Below are 18,755 nucleotides of genomic sequence, written 5' to 3' on the forward strand. Positions count from 1 at the left end.
GATTATAGTCCATAAATACTTGGGCTAGATCATTTCAAGAACACATATGGCAATATTATTTCATACAAGGTCTATAAATAAAACAGATTGTTTGCTCACCGATGGAGAAATTAAAACTGGGAAGAAGATTTTTTGCTAAGTGAAACTTAAACTTATAGGAAACTTATAACTGACCTGGAAATACCAACATTACCTGCAATAAACGGTGTGAGCCGATTAAAAATGGATGATTTAGGGTAGAAAGGAGCTAAAAAGAGACAAATATAATTGATGAAATACAAAGAGAACAAAACATTTAGACAAAATCAATTTATTTTCACATCTCAGTCACATAACTTTATGGATTTTTGCATGTTTTTCTAGTATTTAAGGTACAACTGGGCAAGAAAAAACTGTTAAAGAAAAATACACAGAATGCATAATGGCTTAAAATATAGGACAAATGTTATGTAAAACAATGTTTAATGTTCAAATCAATCAATCAATTATTTCTATATTTATCATTACCAATGCCATCTAAGAACAAAAGGTTGAACTCAACAGACTGCACACATTGAAGAGTTGTCATCTGCTGAATTTTGAACAGGATGAATTTCACAAATAGCAGCTTTAACCTACTAAAAGATACATCAAATCTTCAATTTGATTATGTAAATAAACATCAATTGTGTTATCGTCTTTGTTACGAACCACTTATAAGACAAAAAAATGTACAGTAACCACCAAACCCCAAAACCAAGTAATTAATCCTACTTCTCTAGTATATAATCAGAGTATATTCAAAGTACTATATCGTTTCATCAATAAAAAAGAGAACAAACTCCAGCTGAAAGGGGTTATTAAATTGTGTGTGTCAGAAAAGAAGCATAATTGTTCACATTTGCAACAACATTTAGGTTATGCAGACATGACTTATGACATCCAGGTCTATTAAATTCTTAGCAATTAAAAAAAAACACATTTTGCCATGAAATTTGGAGCATTCAATGAATTTATTCTTTTCAACCCAACAAAAAATTTATTTAATCAAGTGCCACCAGCTGGCAAAAAAAGCTTGTTAATAATAAAAAGTTAAGAGAGAATTCAAATCAGCATGCTTACCTAAAGTGTAACGGGTTGGCTACATTGCATGAGTAACGTATGCGGCGCGGACATTCCAAAACTACGCTTCCACTATAATTAATGACACTGCCGACACCGTAGTGCAGTGCGTAGTGGTGCGTGTGCTTCGCGGAGATCTGGGGCCTTATGTATCAATCTTGCGTACGTACAAAAACTTTGCGTACGCCAGCTTTCACGCTCACGGTCGGATGTACTAACAGTGAAATTAACGCGAGAATGTGCGTTCCTCCACGCCAGTTTCATGTCTGGCGTACATACATTTCTCATTGTTTTTGTCAGTTGGCGACTCTTACAGGCAATAAAGTGAAGTTGCAAACATTACACAACAAATTGTTCTACAAGTCAATCGCACTACCACCTGTGGGAAGCATTGCTATTAATTTGCAATTTATAAAATAATTGACATATATTGTCACACGAGCCTTATAGGAATATTCTATCAATTATGCAATTAAGTAAGAACATATAAAAGCATATGCAAATTGATACAACCCTTAGTCTATGGCAATGGCAGCTTTGGCCTTATTAGAGGACATTGCTAATGGCAGAATCCGAAGAGAACGAGTTTTTAGGGACCACAATGATTTTCTGGACCAGGATGATGACTGCCAAACTCTCCCACTCATATTTTTTCCTTGTGTTATTAATTCCGGAGGACATAGTTCCAAATAAAAAAAAATTCTCGTTTCTACCTCCGATAGTAGCACCTCCAGTTCACTTTCAGTAAAGTTTCATTTCTTGCCGCTTGCTTTAGCCATTTTCTTACTGCTTTCTTTTGCCAAAGTGGACTCATTACAATATTTAAATTGATTTAATTAAGGGAGGAGACTGGGTGGGGCGTTGTGCTCGTGCATGTGCGCTCAATTTTACGTTAACTGGGATGTACAAAGAGAACATGCATGGGATCCTTCGTACGCAGAGATTCATACATCTGTTTTTTTTGTGCGTACGCACATTTACAGCTTTGTCCGTACGCAATGTTTTAGTATGAATTCAACGCAAGTCTTTGTACATGAGGCCCCTGGGGTCTCATTTATAAACTTGGCGTATGCACAAAACGGGGCTGAAAATGGGTGTACGCGGCTTCCCACGCAAAGGTTGTGATTTATAAAAAGCAAACTTGACGGGAGAATGTGCGGTCCTCCACACAAACTCTGACCCGTGCGTACGCACATTTTGGAGACAAAATAGGAACTGGCAACACAGATGGTGAGGTGGTGAACTGAAGTCAGACTGCAGAAAGTACATGTGGGAATAACGATTACTCTTAATATGTTTAAGTATTGATGCCTCACGCACATTTCTTCACACCATATCATGAAGATTAAATCCAGCAGTGTTATTTGCGCTTGTACTGAGTGATAATTGTTCCATAAACACCTCCATCTCAAATCTTAAATCAAAACTCGTTTTTAATATTTAATCATCACAGAGTCCACTACGGAGCGCAGGAGGATGAGATGGCCCGATTCCATGGAATGCAGGATAGAATCAAATATCCGCTAACGGTCCGCATACGTTACACGTTCATTGTAGCCAATGCGGAAGTGCTAACATGTCTTATATCATTATAACTTTAGCATGATAACTTACAAAATGATAGCATGTTACCATCATAACAATACAAAATGAACACATTAATGTTAATCATCTCAACATACCAATGGTCTTACAATTGCTCAGCTGTCTTTTTGACTTATTTTTCATGCATTAACTCACTTTTGTTCTGGTTTATACTAACACATGGCTGCAGCCATGGCATGTTTTTCACTAATATCCAAAGAAATTTGCAACTTTCTTAAGAAAACCTTTCTTTTCTTTTCTCTCCTGTTTTTCTTCAGACAATTCTTCTTCTGTTTTTGTGAGTTTATCTTGTTTAGCTACTTTGGAGATGATTTTTGCTTTTTCCTTCATTGCCTCCAAAGACTGAATTCGAGCCGTGTAACCCTCTTTTGCCTCTGACTTCTCGCCCTCGATCAGCATGTCGATGTACTCTGGAGTGGTCAGAGGGTTGGGCCTCAGCGCGATCTCTTGCAGACGAGTTATAGATTGAGCCGACTGATTCATGAGGGACACGATCATGTCTTGAAGGTGAACAATCTCTTCCTCTTGCCTCTCAATCAATTCCTGAACGGTCATCTTTTCTTTTGTAGCTTTTTTGTACTTGTCTTTTAGCTCCAGCAGTGTCTGCTTCTCTTTTACTTGAACATAGTCCCAACTGTATGTTTGGTTGAAATGCACATTCCAAATGCATTTTCCAGGGCAGACAGTGCACCTCCCTGTCCTATCCATTGATGCACAGCCATGTTTTTGAGCATCATCTGCTATCGCACACGGGTAGTGGCATGTTATTGAACATTTCTGGCAGTTGGTAATGTACTCTCCTTTCTTTGTGAGCTGTTTTTTGACTGGCCTAATAACGTCCACCTCAATCTCAAAGTTTTCATTTGAAGTCATGGCTGTTTCATGCTCTTTAATCTTTTCTTTGGTTGTCCTTATTTCTTCAAGTTTTGCTAATCCAGCTTTAACTTGCGGCTGCAAACCTTCAACTGCTGTTTCAAGATGCTTTCGTTCTTTTAAAACCTCTTGGGTCATGAGCAAGCTTTTGGTTGTCATTTTTTTCAAAGCAGTGAAGAACTTCTCCATACTTTTGGCACCCATGTTCCAAAACATTTCGTCAAAGTTGTCATCATCCTCATCAGATCCCTCATCACAGGCCCTGTCACTGCTGCTTCTGTTATCTGCAAACAATGCAGAGTTGTTGAACTTGAAGTGAACTGGAAGCCCTATATCATTTTTCGGACATGGAACCCCAGAGGCGCTTATTGCCTCCAGAACCGGTGGCTGCTTGCCATCTGCAAAAGTCACCAGCATCTGAATGTTCTCTGCCACATCTTTGCCAAAAATGGAGAGTACCGAGTCAAACACATATCGCTGCGTTGCTGTTAGTCGTGCAAGAGAGGCCTGGGTAACAAAGCACACTGCATCAATCTCACTTACCCCATTAGCAGAGGTAAAAAGCCTCCTGATTTGCTCTGTGATCTCCCTGTCTCTAACTATTCCTCTTGTGTCCCCAAACCCTGGTGTGTCCACAATGGTCAGAGAGAAGGGGACTTTAAACCCCTCTTGGTAGTTGATTTTGTACACAGTGGCTTCAGATGTCTGACTTTCAGATTGTGATCTCGTCTGATCCTCCTCAATTAATTGAAATCTGAAATTGTCCTTCCACTCTACACCAACAATGTAGTTGATCATTCCATTGATCAGAGTGGACTTTCCTGATCCAGTTGCTCCAAGAAGCATTATTGTGCGATTTTCCCTCATGCCTTCTTTGCCAAGGTTATACCACCGGCATCCATCAACATCCATATCTTCTTCTTTCAGAGGCAGTTTGTAAACTGATGGAGATTCAGAATGTAATCTCTTGCTAATATGTTTGAGGAACTCGGAAAGACGTGCAAATTCACGTTTTGTTGTGCAGACATTAACAGGGATGCTTTCTTTGCTTCTGCCAGCCACACCACAATCACATCTGACCCTGACAACATATTTTGTTCCTGACTGAAGCTCTGATATTATTGCCTTTTCAGCTCCTGCCATCATTTCATCCCATTGGAGATCTTCCTCTTTAACCCCGTTGTCTGTTTTGGCGAACTCCACAATGTAGCTCAAAATGTGGATATCTTGTCCAAGCTCAGCAGGTTTCTCCCAGCTAACCGATATCTCACTTGAATTTGGTTCGACTTCAGGTTTTCCAGGAGGGCTGCAAGGTAAGGTTTTAGTGGAACCGGGGACTTCCTTGGCTGGCCCAAAACCTGCTGAGGTCACTGCTCTGCATCTGAACATATACTCTGTGTTAGGACTCAGATCGCTCACTGTGACTTCTTCAGCTTTTGGTGCTGTCTTCTGTTTCCATCCCTCCTCTCCACTGACACAGTACTCAACACAGTAGGAGGTGATGTCCTCTGCTCCAAATCTGGGTGGAGAAACCATCAGCGTCACACTGTTATGGTTTATATCACTTACTGTCACTGTTTCCGGCTTTGAAGGCGGCTCAAAGTTCTCACTGACAGAAACGCCTTCTTTATAAAGGTAGATGCTTGAACCTTTCTGTGTTTCATTTGTTGAACCTACTGTCAGGAACTTAATGTTCTTGTTCTCCTTGTTAGCCTCTGCAAAGTCACTGAAGAGCTTTGCTTTGTTCCGCAATGAATCTGCTACTTTCTTTGAAAGGTACCATTGTTCCTTCTCTACATCTTGGGTATGTGCCCATTGAGGGTCTTCTGGTTGTTTTAAGTAGTTTGATAAAGCTGAGAGGTACGGTTCAGCACTTCCAAGTGAGGTGAAAACAAAACACACAGCATGGTCTGCACTGAAAATTTCCTCATGAAGACCATTTTGAGAAGGGACAATCTTTGTGTTTTTCATCATGTTGGTGAAAGACTGTAACATGCAGATTTCTCTCTCTTTACAGTCCATCCACTCGGTCAGGTGTTTGCTGTTGAAAGGAGAAGAATGTCTCTTCTTCAGGATGTCTGCGAGCCCAGCCTCCTCTTCTCCTCCTCCTCGGATTGATGGAAGTTTCTTTGCCAAGGTTCGTTGGAATTCCAGTTTGAACTCAGAGGACATTTCTTTAAAACTTTTAATCTTTTTGCCAATCTGTGGGAACTGCTGTGCAGTGGTGGTCCTCAGTGCATCATTGCACCTCATTTCCAGCTCACTGAAGTCCTCCAGGACAGTCTGTGATTCTTGAACTAATCTTATACTTATCTGACGGACAAGTTTGGCAGCAGAAGAATCTAAACTTGTCAGTGGCAACAGCCAGACCTTCATTGGTACGGCATTTTCTCCATTGGCTCCCAACAATTTTGGCAGGCTTTGGTAGACTTCTACTGCATCCTGAAAGGATGTAGGAGATTTCTGAATTGAAAAGTCTCCAAAGAATCTGCAGGAAAATTTGTCAACATTTTCTCTGTCCTTGTCTTCCATTTTCACCGAACCTTCACCCTCTATTGCAAAGCAGGGAATCTTCTTGATCATCACCTTCAAGTTGCCTTGAATGTCTTGATGATTTTCCTTTTTGGACACTTCGCGGTCAAAGACAAAAAATGCTTGTGCCCCATGAAGGATACCTGTGACTACATGTGTTGCTAATCCTTTATCAAAGACATACGGATGCTTAACATTGCCTCTTCCAAGGTGATTCATCGACAGTTCCCGGAACTTTGTGGTAGCTTTGTACTTCAGAGTTACTCTGGCCTGATTTTTGGATGCCTTATGATCATTCAGGTATTTGGCCGATCCTTCAACCTCGACCAGTCCACCTAAAAAACTTGCTTTCAGAGAGGCTTCAACTGTTAGCGCTGAGGATTTATCCTCAATTGATTCAGAAGCAACTATCTCAAAGTCACTGTTGTGTTGTGGTCTTTCTCTTGTATTTTTTTCCAAGTCATCACAGTCCCACAGTGTCATGCCTGCCAGAAAAGAATTAAAGGAAGTTAGATTGCCTTTTACTGCATACGCTTGGTTTGGAATTGTGTCGTTCAGTTCCATTTAATAACTTTACATGTGGATCTTACCAGGGACGAGTGAATCTTGGCGGCAGTCATACAGCATCCCGAGGCTGAAGGGCCGGCCGAGCGCGGCCACCTCTATCGTTCTGATGGCGTCAGCCATCCCTTAGTCTAGACTAGGAAAAACAGAAAGTATGTTAGTTTCCTGCTCATCATGTTTTCTGACATCTTCTATTAGTTGCTTTAACAAAGACAAGCTCCTCTTAAGTCAAGAGTAAATAAAACATGTTGCTTTTTAGTGAACACTTTAGGATTTCAATTTAAGGGATAGTTTGGATCTTTTGAAGTGTAATTGTATGAGGTAATTGTATGAGGTAAACATATATCTGCCTGTAGATTGTCCAAATAGTTGAGAACTGTATTTTTTTTTGTTTGAGAGCTAACGCCACGGATGTTCCAGGGGGGGGGCTTACGCTCTCGGACATGTCTGAGTCGGAGCGCATCGCGTTCCTCGACGCGCCGTTTTCCCCTGCCGGCCTCTTCGGAACCTCGGTCAAAGACTTTACCGACAGGTTCGCTGAGGTACAGAAAGCGACCCAGGCCATGAAGCACTTCCTCCCGAAGCGCTCCAGCTCTGCATCAGGCCGTGCGAAACCGTCTGCTCAGAGCTCACAGCCTAAGCCTCTGCCAACCGTCTCCTCTTCACAATGCCTCCAGACCCAGAGCTCGAGACCGCGCTCTCGCTCTTCCAGCCGCCGCCCCGCCCCGCCCCGCCCGCCCCGCGGCCAAAGATTGCGTTGAAGCCAGAGGCCCCGAAGTCGTCCTAGCACGCCTAGGAAAGCGACGGTGTTCAAGTCCAGCTGCGGCCGGACTTCCACCAAAGCTTGCCGCTCGACCAGTTACAAAAAATGTGACTGGTCCAGCGTATTTAGCAGCCAACAAGCCGGTTTCATTGCCCGCTTGCCTGCACACAAAAGCTGTTTTATGGCTACCCAGATAAATCCCTTAAAGAGTTTATTTTCTGGTGTCCCGGCCACGGCCGATGGTGTTTTATGTGTAGAAAAAATGCCCACTACTCAGTGCCCATTCCTACACACAAGCACAGCCCCTCACACAGGGCTCGCGCACATAAAATCGACTCAGATCAATTGCGCATTAAACGTAGCAAACGTGCCCACGACCCAGTGCCCACAAATGCAACTTCCTACATGTCTAACGGTTTCTGTAAAAACAAAACCAGTATGCAGGCGCTCTGCTCAGGCGAGCGATGCTATAAAGGTGGTACATGTGCCCGCTACCCCGTGCCCACGTCCACACACAGACATGACAGTTCCAAATGGAACTTGCCCAGCCCTCCCCCTCTCGGTTAACCGCCACAGAGGAGTCAAGCGCGGGCATTCAGCCCGCTGTTATCAGCGCGCCCCCTGCCTCAGATGTCACGAGCGCGACACTTATGTCACAGCTCACCGAAGCCGCTGTATCGCGAGCCGATAGCTAGCTACCCGTGCAGACGCGTGGCCGAAGCTTCCAGGGGTTTCGAAATGGGTGCTAAACATCATAAAAGAAGGCTATTCGCTGCAGTTTCGCCGACGCCCTTGCCGCCACACGGCGCACGTCGAGACCACGGTAGAATCGAAAGTAGCACATCTACTTCGAGCCGAAATTCTGAAACTACTGAGCAAAGGGGCTATAGAACCCTTATCTCAAGCTCAAAGCGAAGGGGGGCTTTACAGCAGATACTTCCTGGTACCCAAGAAAGACGGGGGTCTCAGACCCATACTAGATCTGTGGCAACTGAACAGAGCGCTTATGAAACGTCAGTTCAGGATGCTCACGACCAGAAAAATCCTCGCGCATGTTCGCCGAGGAGACTGGTTTATGTCAATAGATCTGAAGGATGCATATTTTCAAATACAGATAGCGTCTCGTCACAGGCGATTTTTGAGATTCGCCTTCGAGGGCCAGGCATATCAGTACACAGTCCTGCCTTTCGGCTTGTCCCTGGCACCCCGTACATTTACGAAGTGCATGGACGCAGCGCTCGTACCCCTCAGACTCAGGGGCATGCGAGTGCTGAACTATTTGGACAACTGGCTGTTTCTAGCCCAATCTCACTCAGAGATCGTGGAGCACAGAACCATTTTACTCGATCACCTCGAGAATCTCGGTCTCACAGTAAACTGGGAAAAGAGTTCGCTATTCCCCAGACAGATTATATCTTTCCTGGGAATAGAACTGAACTCGCTGTCAATGACAGCACGCCTGTCATCTCAGCGCACACTGGACATTCAGCGCGCAGTCGGCTCCTTTCGCTGCGGCGCTGTAGTCCCTCTCAAGAAATTTCAGAGGATGCTAGGTCTGATGGCCTCAGCATCATCAGTTCTCCAGTTGGGCCTGCTGCGCATGCGCCCACTGCAGTTCTGGCTCAGAGAGAGAGTGCCTCACAGAGCGTGGGCCTCCGGTCGGCTTCGCCTCAAGGTCAATCAAGCGTGCATTGCAGCTTTGAACCCTTGGGGGGCAAAAGACTGGTACCACTCAAGTGTAAGCCTGGGGACTTCCTCGATACTGATGGTGGTGTCCACGGACGCATCCGCCTCAGGATGGGGAGCGCTGCTCGAGGGCAGACCATTTTTTGGCCAATGGTCAGAACGGGAGAGGCTCCTTCATATAAATTGCCTCGAGATGTAAGCAGTGAGCAAAGCGCTCACGCGCTTTTGTCCCCTGATAAAGGGGTACCACGTCCTAGTACGTTCAGACAACGTGTCGGTGGTATCCTACATAAATCGCCAGGGCGGCCTCAGGTCCCCGACCCTGTTCAGGCTAACCAGACGCCTCCTGATATGGCCTCGCAACAACCTGCTCTCGCTGAAAGCAGCGCACGTGCCAGGGCTCCTGGATATTGGACCAGACAGACTGTCCAGGAACCACGTTCCGACAGGAGAATTGTCTCTGCACCCACAGACAGTACAGCTGCTGTGGAAGAAATTCGGCAGAGCGGAAGTAGACCTGTTCGCGTCTCAGGAAAACGCTCACTGTTCAGAATTTTTCTCGAAAAGCAAGGACGCGCTGACCCACATGTGGCCTCGCCGTCCTCTCTACGCTTTTCCCCCTGTCTCCCTCCTGACCTAGGTAGTAGAACGGATCAGGGAAGAAGGATGTTCAGTGCTGCTTGTAGCGCCGCTCTGGACGAGCCAACCTTGGTTCCCAGTTGTGATGCAGTTAGCAAGCACCGCCCCGTGGCCAGTGCCTCTGAGGAAGGATCTCTTTTCTCAAGCCAACGGCTCGATCTGGCATCCGCACCCAGAGCTGTGGTCCCTTCACGTGTGGACCATCAATGGGTACCCGCTGACCTCCCACAGGGAGTGTTAAACACGATCACGCAGGCCAGAGCTCCGTCTACGCGACGTCTCTACGCCTCCAAATGGTCGGTGTTTTCTGGCTGGTGCACAGCTCGTGGCGTGTCACCCCTGAATTGCGGAGTGACGGAGGTTCTCTCCTTCCTACAAGAGCTGCTGGATAAGGGCAGGTCCCCCTCCACGCTCAAAGTCTATGTGGCGGCCATAGCAGTGTTCTCTACGACAACGCTTGGCCAGTCTATAGGAAGGAACGATTTAGTCATCCGCTTCCTTAGAGGAGCTAAGAGACTGAATCTTCCCAGACCTCCCTCAGTCCCTATATGGGACCTTTCTACGGTACTGGAAGCCATGAAAGGTCATCCTTTTGAGCCCTTGCAGAAGATTGATCTTAAACACCTAAGTAAGTAAGTAAGTAAGTAAGTAAAATTTATTTATATAGCACTTTTCACAGATAGACATCACAAAGTGCTTCACAGTAAAATGTAATACAAGAACAATTTAAATGCATTCCACAAAATACAAACAGCAAACACAACAAACAACCATAAAAAAAAAAACCTAGACTAACCAAAAGCCTGCTTGAAGAGCAAAGTCTTCAGTTGTTTTTTAAAAGAATCAACTGAGTTTGCGCAACGTAGAACAAGAGGCAAAGCATTCCATAGCCTGGGAGCGACTGCCTGAAATGACTGGTCCCCTCAAGTTTTAAAATGAGTGCGGGGAACAACTAATAGCATCTGATCTAAAGACCTGAGACTCCGGGTAGGAGTGTGAAGCTGTATCAGGTCAGTGATGTAGGTAGGGACTTGGCCATGCAGGGCTCTAAAGGTAAGAACCAGGGATTTAAAAATGAATTCTATACTGGACTGGTAACCAGTGAAGTGATGCTAAAACAGGTGTGATGTGTTCTCTTTTCTTAACGTGGGTTAAAAGCCTTGCTGCAGAGTTCTGAACAGCCTGGAGACGATGAAGCTCCTTCTTACTCAAACACGTAAAAAGACTGTTACAGTAGTCTAAACGGGAGGAGATGAATGCATGAATAATCATCTCTAACTCACCTTTAGTCACAAATGATCTTAATTTAGAGATATTCCTCAGTTGAAAAAAGCAGTTTCTAAGTAATTGTTTAGAATGAAGCTCCAAGAACATAGCTGACTCGAAGACAACACCTAAGCTCCTGAGGCTCGGCTGGACAGACGAGCCTAAGTCACCAGTATATTGTATTATCTTTGGGATTTTGCTTTCAGGGGCGATGATTAGTGTTTCTGTTTTGTCAGAATTCAGAAGCAAAAAGTTCTCACATAACCACTGTTTAATACTAGTCAGACAGTTAATTAGAGAAGACAATTTAAACAACTCAGTTTCCTTAAAGGAGCAATACAGTTGGATATCATCCGCATATAGGTGGTAAGATATGTCGCTAAACTGACTAATAACCTGACCGAGAGGAAATATATACAAGAGGAACAAGATAGGACCCAAGACAGAACCCTGAGGTACCCCACACGACAACTCAGCAGTTTCAGACATGATCTGATTCACATTAACACTAAAGCTTCTACCAGACAGGTAGGATGAAAACCATTTTAAAACTGATCCCGACATACCAACCAGATCACGAAGTCTATTAATCATAATATTATGATCAATTGTGTCAAAAGCTGATGAGAGGTCCAATAAGACCAGCACTGTATATTTTTATAGTCAGCTGACATCATAATATCGTTTGAAACTTTAAGTAACGCCGTTTCTGTGGAATGTTTTTTGCGAAAACCAGACTGGAATTTGTCAAATAACTTGTGTTTCTCTAGAAAAAGGGTGAGTTTATCTGCTACAACTTTTTCTAGAATTTTTGACATGAAATGAAGCTTCGAAATTGGTCTATAGTTTTTCAGTTGTAGCGGATCCAAATTAGTTTTTTTAAGTACAGGCTTAACAACAGCATGTTTAAAAAAAAACAGGAACGACACCATTTAAGAGTGAAGAATTAAGCATCTCAACAATACAGGGACCAATGGAGTCAAAAACTTGTAAAAAAAAGCACAGTAGGGACAACATCCATAGGACAAAATGATGATTTCATAGAATGTAACAGAGAGGTGATGTCATGTAACGTCACAGGTATAAAGGTGGACCAACAATGGGCAGGAGACAAGACACAGACAAAGTTCTGAGCCAATGATGGTGCAATGTTAGCCCTAACATCTCTGATCTTATTAACAAAAAAGTGGAGGAATTCATTACAGTCAGATCTAGATAACACAATTGTTTGAGAGCTAGTTGGAGAAACTATTGTATTAATGGTGTCAAATAAGATTTTGGGATTGTGCTTATTCGAGGAAATAAGTTGAGAAAAAAAACACATTCTCGCCTTTTTCAACATCTCATTCAAAATGACCATTAGATCTTTAAGGTGGAGCCTGTGAACCTCAAGTTTAGAAGATTTCCAAAGACGCTCCACTTTTCTACAACTTCTCCTAAAACTTAAGATAGCTTCATCAATCCATGGACACGCTTTTTTGTGGGGGACAGCGCTCAATTTAAATGGTGCTACTTTATCTAAAATCGATAAGCACTGACCATTAAAAGATCGGATAAATTAATCAACATCAGTGCATCCCATCAGAGAACATGGGTCAAACAAGGCAGAGAACCTCTCTGCAGTGTCTTGATTAATAATCCGCCTTTGTGTCATAATTCTCTGGGGCGGAGGATCTTGAGGAAAGTTAATATTAAAAAACACACAGCTATGGTCACTCACATGTACATCTTCCACATGTGTATTTACTATATCTAGACCAAGAGAAAAAACAAGGTCCAGGGTGTGACCCTTAATGTGTGTGGGTCCAGTAACGTGCTGAATGAAATTAAAAGAGTCTGTAATAGAAAGGAGATAAGCAGCTGTGTTGCATGTAAAATCATCAATATGCAAGTTAAAGTCCCCAATAATTAAAACCTTCTCAAGTTTGATGATAGATGATAAAAAGTCAGTAAAGTCAGTAAGAAAGACACCTGCCGGGCCAGGAGGGTGGTAAATTAACACATTGTAAAAGGCATTAGAAGAGCCTACTTTAAGCATTTGAGATTCAAAAGAGGAAAACTTTTCTGAGTTAATCACTCTACATATGAAACTGTCACGCTGCACAACAGCAAGCCCACCACCACGACGTGCCAATCGAGGCATCCCAGTAACAGAACAGCCAGCAGGACAGAGCTCGTTTAGGTGAATAAACTCATTTTCCCTTTGCCACGTTTCCGTAAGAAACATAAAATCAATATTCTTGCTCATAAAAAGCTCGTTAAGAATAAACGCTTTATTAGAAATGGAACGGGCATTAAGCAAGGCAAAGTGGAGTGATGTAAGGTTCGGCAGACCGGCATCAAGAACAGCTGATTGAGACGGAACTGACCGTAAACAGCTGACACAGTCACGAGGTCTCCAGTTGCGGCAAATTGTCAGTCGCTGGTCAGACAGCACAGTAAACATCGGTAACGGCAAGTCCACCACGATCCCATCAACAAATTGCTGGTACACGCGAGGTTCACATCCAACCGGTTGAAGCATCACGGGGTGTTGGTATTTAGGGGGAAAACTGGCCGCAGCCACCGGAATCGTTCACCGCGATATGGCCCGAGCACCCCCGTCCAGGATTGGCGTCTTCTCTTAACTTGAACGCCAGCTCTGCAGCCCCTTCTCTTCGGTCTCTTCTTAGGATTCCCAGGTCCCCTGGTTGTAAACAGGAGCCGGTACTCAGGTGATGAGGGAGGACGCACGAACGGGGGCGGAAAGGTTTGTCTGAAACTTTCCCAACTTTCAAAGAGTCTTTCCATAGACACTCTGATGTCCAACAACGAGTGTCGATCATAAGTCCGAGCAGCAGAGACACAATAGTCAGACGATAGGGCTGATATGGCAACATATAGGGTGAGTACAAATGTAAAGAGTTTACACAAATGCAATGCAGCAGCGGCCAAGCCAAACACAGGCGCCATCTTGATGACTTGATGACTTGACCTGTCGTTCAAGACGGCGTTTCTTCTGGCTCTCGCTTCAGTGAAGCGCATAGGGGACTTACACGCGCTCTCAGTGAGTGCGAAGTGCATGGAGTTTGGGCCTAATGACTCTAGGGTTATACTCAAACCTAAGCACGGTTATGTTCCTAAATCCCTCAATACACCGTTTAGGACACAGGTCATTTCCCTGTCTGCCCTACCGGTCACTGAAGGAAATGAGGACGAAAGCTTCCTCTGCCCAGTCAGGGCATTAAGAGCTTATGTGTCTCGCTTGTCTGCCTTCACACAGACTGAGCAGCTCTTTGTTTCGTTCAGCTGGCGCTCTAAGGGACTAGCTGCTTCGAAACAGAGCCTATCCAGATGGATAGTTGACGCCATTGTGCTGGCTTACACAACCAAGGGCATGCAATGCCCGTTGGGTGTCAGGGCGCACTCCACGAGAAGCATGGCTTCATTGTGGGCCTGGTCAAGTGGGATTGCCTTGCAAGATATTTGTATGGCGGCAGGCTGGGCCTCTCCGTCTACATTTATAAGGTTTTACAACCTAGAGGTTCCCGCACTACAGGCCAGACTACTGTCGGTCTAGTACGGCCAAATCTCTTAAACTGACACTGTCAGTCTTGAGTTATACGGCTATTGTGAATAGCAGTGCTGCTCTAAGCTGCCATATACGGAAGATAGTGGCTAAACCCCTCTTCTTCCAGGATTCCCTGTGAGTCCCTTGGGTGATTGTGCACTATATGAACTCCGGGCTGTCGCCCTTTGAGTCTATGGTGTCAGATCCCAGCACACACAGCGTTTTACATTAGGTTCCCCTAGCGTATTCTACGCAGTACAAGAGTATCTCTCGTAAGAGAACGTACTCGGTTACTAACGTAACCTCGGTTCTCTCTAGAGAGAGGAACGAGTACTGCATATCCTGCCGTGCATGCACACGCTCTGGTTGCTTCACTGTGAAAAATCTGAGATATGAGCCCGCGAGCGATATTTATAGACCCAAGCCACGCCCGTTTCGGGGGGACGTGACGTCATTGGGTATGACGTCACTCTAGGTCTCGCTCGATAGGCTCAAGCAGTTGCCAGCAGACCAGCCAATAGGCGCGCGAGCTGTCTCGCCTATGCCTGTATGCTGCAGCAACGTGTTTTACATTAATGCAAAATTAAGGATAATTTTTTGGCTTCAGTATTCTCGTGGGAAAGAATTTTCCCCTAGCGTATTCTACGCAGTACTCGTTCCTCTCTCTAGAGAGAACCGAGGTTACGTTAGTAACCGAGTACGATTTCTGTGTGTTTGCTTCACTGAAGATAACGTCCTGCACGTCCACACGAGGCCCGCAACTTTTTTTTTTTCTCTTGGCGTGTGTGTGTGTGTGTGTGTGTGTGTGTGTGTGTGTGTGTGTGTGTGTGTGTGGTAACACAGTGGTTTAATAGGGTTTGTGTAAGTTTTACATTGAAACTGCTGTAAGGAGGAATAATTTTGTGTTAGAGAAAACAGATAAAGGGGTAGTTGTGTGTAATATCATTTGAAGAAATATTGCAGTTAGCATATTTGAAGAGTGTGGTTTGTGTTACTTTTTTTTGTTATTCAATCGAACAGCTAAATATTATTTGTACATTTAAGTTATCGTTCAGTAAACAATACCTTTTTTGTTAAAGAGTTGTCTGGGGTCAGTTAAAAGGTCTGAAAATGTTTTAAATATAAAGATAAAAATGATAGGTTCACCATTTGCGATGTGGCAGCGAGCTGTAATGCACATACATGTTCTTTTTGTGTTTCTTAGGGGTTGAATTCATTTCAAAATCTGCCAAACTTCCAAAACTACTTCTGAATAGAATGTCTACTTCATAAATTGTATGAAAATTGTAAAAATAAATAAATAAATAATGATCAAATCACTCAAACAACATATGGAAATGGAGGCACCCTTATATGGGCAGTAATGTCAACTAGTGAAAAAGTGTGGTACTGCGCTCAAACAAAATCTTACTGAAAGCTTATGTTTTAGATATCAACCTAAAATTTTAAACACAGTTCAGATGTTTGGCTTTGATTTTTTTTTTTTTTTTTTTGCATTTTTAGAGTCCACCAGGTTTTGAACATATATATTTTATATAAAATATGAATAATTAAATTTTTAACATTGTACATTTTCATAAACTCAAACTTCTATAACTTTTTTCTGTTTAACTTTCTTACTTTATTTCACATCTACAAAAATCTGCCGAATGTCTTCTTTAAAACAAGACCAATCTTACATCTATTTTCCAAAGCATTCTTGAATTACAACCATTTAAGTTTGGAATGAGCATTTCCGAAAAAAGAAAAAGAAAAAGGGGGGTGCCGCTTAAGAGGTTAATGTCAAAAACAGGATCTGTGTCGGAAGCCTGCTGCAGAAGTTGGTGATACATCTCTTTTCATTCTATGAGCAATTTCACATTACCCTTTTAGAAATGTAATTTGACCAATTGTTTTTTTAAATTATTAATTTGTAGAGCTTTAATCTTAACAAATACATGTAGCTCGTCCTAAAGTAGAGATCTGGTTAAGGTAAACAATTAAAATCAAATAATTTGTGTAAAAATCAGCCCTAAATATTTTCAGAAATTGATGGTTTTAGTATTCATTTTTTTATTTCCTACTTTTATAACATCCGACAACTGAAGAACATTTTCTCCTCATCATAAGCCAAACTTTTTGGGCCATGAGGGCAAATATCATTTATGTAAATAGAAAACAAAAGGGAAACACTGACTGCACAGCCACACTAATGAGTCTGATGTTGCTCTGAGGGTCAGTGGTGCTGCGTACTAATGTCAGAATGCTCACAATGAAAATGTTGCAGCTAATGTTCAGCAGCTTTCACCATTACAATTTAGCATGTTAGCATTGGCAATCACAAACACACAAACTACAGCTGGGACTGATGGGAATGTCATTAGTTTTACGGTCATTTGACCTCATGATGGTGCTAGATTAAAGGATAACCAAAGTTAAAGGGATACTTCACCTCTGGAAAGATGAATGTGTATTTAAAATATGTAATTTATGTAGAAGAAATGTGAAGAAATTTTTGAATTTGGAGTTTTCTAGCCTGAGAAAAGCCAGAAAATGTATTTTTGGCTTATGTGGATGAAAGACAACAACTCCCAGAATGCACTTGCTTCGCTGCCCTAGGAGGCCACTCCCAAGCCACGCCTACCGGTAAGAGAGATTTAATTTTAGAGGAATTCATCTTCTAGAATATGTTTTAATAAGTTTTGGGAGTTTTTTTTTAGTCCATCTCCTACCCCCAAAAGTCCATTTTGCAGAGATGGACTACAAATAAACTTCCAAAACTTATTAAAACATATTCTAGAGGATGAATTCTTCAAACTGTGGTAGAAAAGGATGTGGTGCTGGTCCTTCAAGAGTCATTCTCAATCTGTCTGTCTATAAAGCCTATAAAAAAACAGTCTTCATGTATTTTACTACTCTTCAGCTTGTGACTCTTATTAAGTGGGGGTCATTTTTTAGGATTCTTTGCCTAACCCGAGTCTCTGAGACTCTGACACCTTGCTCTTCTGGAGACTCCAGGTAGGCTGCAGTTCTGGAAAATGGTGGCGCTGAAGACTCAAGGGTTCCTGATGGTTTCACACTTAATTCTTCACCTTAATTCTTCATTATTCTGCAGTTACAGTAACATGTGTCTTTTCTTCTCCACCTGTTTCTGTCTGACCCGGCTGACCCAATGAGCATTTCACTGTCCAATGGTCATGCCTTAACTGCAATCTCTAATACTGCATTAGTATTGCATTCTTCTCATGGGCATTTAATAATTTTTTACTTTTTAGTCTGAGTTAAATCCCTTTTTTTGGCTTATTTTATGTGTAAAAGAAAATGTTCCTAATAATTCTGCACACCTGAAAATAAGGGGTTTTTCATTTCAGCCTTCATGAACAACTATATATATCTTTTATAAATGATAAAATACAAAATCAATTGTAGTTATTACGATTAATGTGGTTTGGAATTGGTAAAATGTGCCTGGAAAAAAAATATGATCCGAAAATCAACGTGCCTAATAATTCTGCACACACTGTATATTTGTATTGATATATCAGTCGGTACCAAAGTGATGACAATGTCTGCTAATATGGGTACAGGCTTATTTTACTCCCAATACACTTTTGCAAACTTCTATCTTCTATCTATCTAATAGTCAAATGTTTTATAATAAAAAAAAACACGACTTCTAAACCTCTTGTAAATCTGTTACATTGCATTCCATAAAAACTCTGAACAATGCCTCTCTCATCTGTTTTAATAGGTATCATACATTATTACACTGTTTTCCTTCTTGCAGATGTATTTGCATAAACCTACCTTGAACAATTTCTCCTTTTCTATGGAGCCTCTTTTTGATCTATCTACTTCAGAATCAGAATAATTTAATTGATCCCCTCGGGGAAATTATTATGACACATTATCTATTACTGCATTGCTTACACATCATATAAAACATATCCACAGTCACTGGTTAAGCAAGGAGAAGCTGCAGGACTCTTGCTCCACAGCAGAACTGGGGCATGCAACAGCACATTAACAGAAGAGAATGAATGTACTTACAGTGAAGATGTGTGTGATCATCTGAGGCACAGCTGGAGTTTCAGACATTATATGGTCTCTGAGAGGGAAACTCCCCTAGATCTTTATTCATTAATAGGGGGCGGCACAGAGGAGAATCAGCCTGATTTCCCAGAAATCACATGACCT

General features: G+C 42.6%; 2 protein-coding genes across 3 annotated transcripts in view; one reads left to right on the forward strand and one right to left on the reverse strand.

Moving 5' to 3' along the window:
* Window positions 1-18,755, forward strand: part of spred1 (sprouty related EVH1 domain containing 1) — a 100,968-nt gene that overhangs the window by 72,552 nt on the left and 9,661 nt on the right. The gene's annotated exons all lie outside the window — the stretch shown is intronic.
* On the reverse strand, window positions 304-18,646 carry LOC308680120 (uncharacterized protein). 2 transcript variants are annotated; one of them, XM_081348066.1, is made up of 3 exons: window positions 18,609-18,646; window positions 6,702-6,811; window positions 304-6,596 (listed from the first exon to the last, which is right to left on the reverse strand). In XM_081348066.1, the coding sequence occupies exons 2-3, from the start codon at window positions 6,796-6,798 to the stop codon at window positions 2,893-2,895; spliced, it is 3,801 nt and encodes a 1,266-aa protein (XP_081204192.1). In that variant the 5' UTR covers window positions 6,799-6,811; window positions 18,609-18,646; the 3' UTR covers window positions 304-2,892. The 2 variants fall into 2 exon arrangements, with proteins under 2 accessions (XP_081204192.1, XP_081204193.1); XM_081348067.1 differs by lacking the exon at window positions 18,609-18,646 and having other exon boundaries at window positions 6,702-6,887.

Source organism: Scardinius erythrophthalmus, assembly GCF_964197995.2.
Source record: "Scardinius erythrophthalmus genome assembly, chromosome: 19".
Taxonomy (NCBI): Eukaryota; Metazoa; Chordata; class Actinopteri; order Cypriniformes; family Leuciscidae; genus Scardinius; species Scardinius erythrophthalmus.

Bases quoted from the DNA above. Each gene is read 5' to 3' on its own strand.
- LOC308680120 (XM_081348066.1), bottom strand. From the start codon at position 6,798: ATGGCTGACGCCATCAGAACGATAGAGGTGGCCGCGCTCGGCCGGCCC. The intron at 6,597-6,701 runs GTAAGATCCACA...CTTTTCTGGCAG, and splicing joins CCAAGATTCACTCGTCCCTG to GCATGACACTGTGGGACTGT.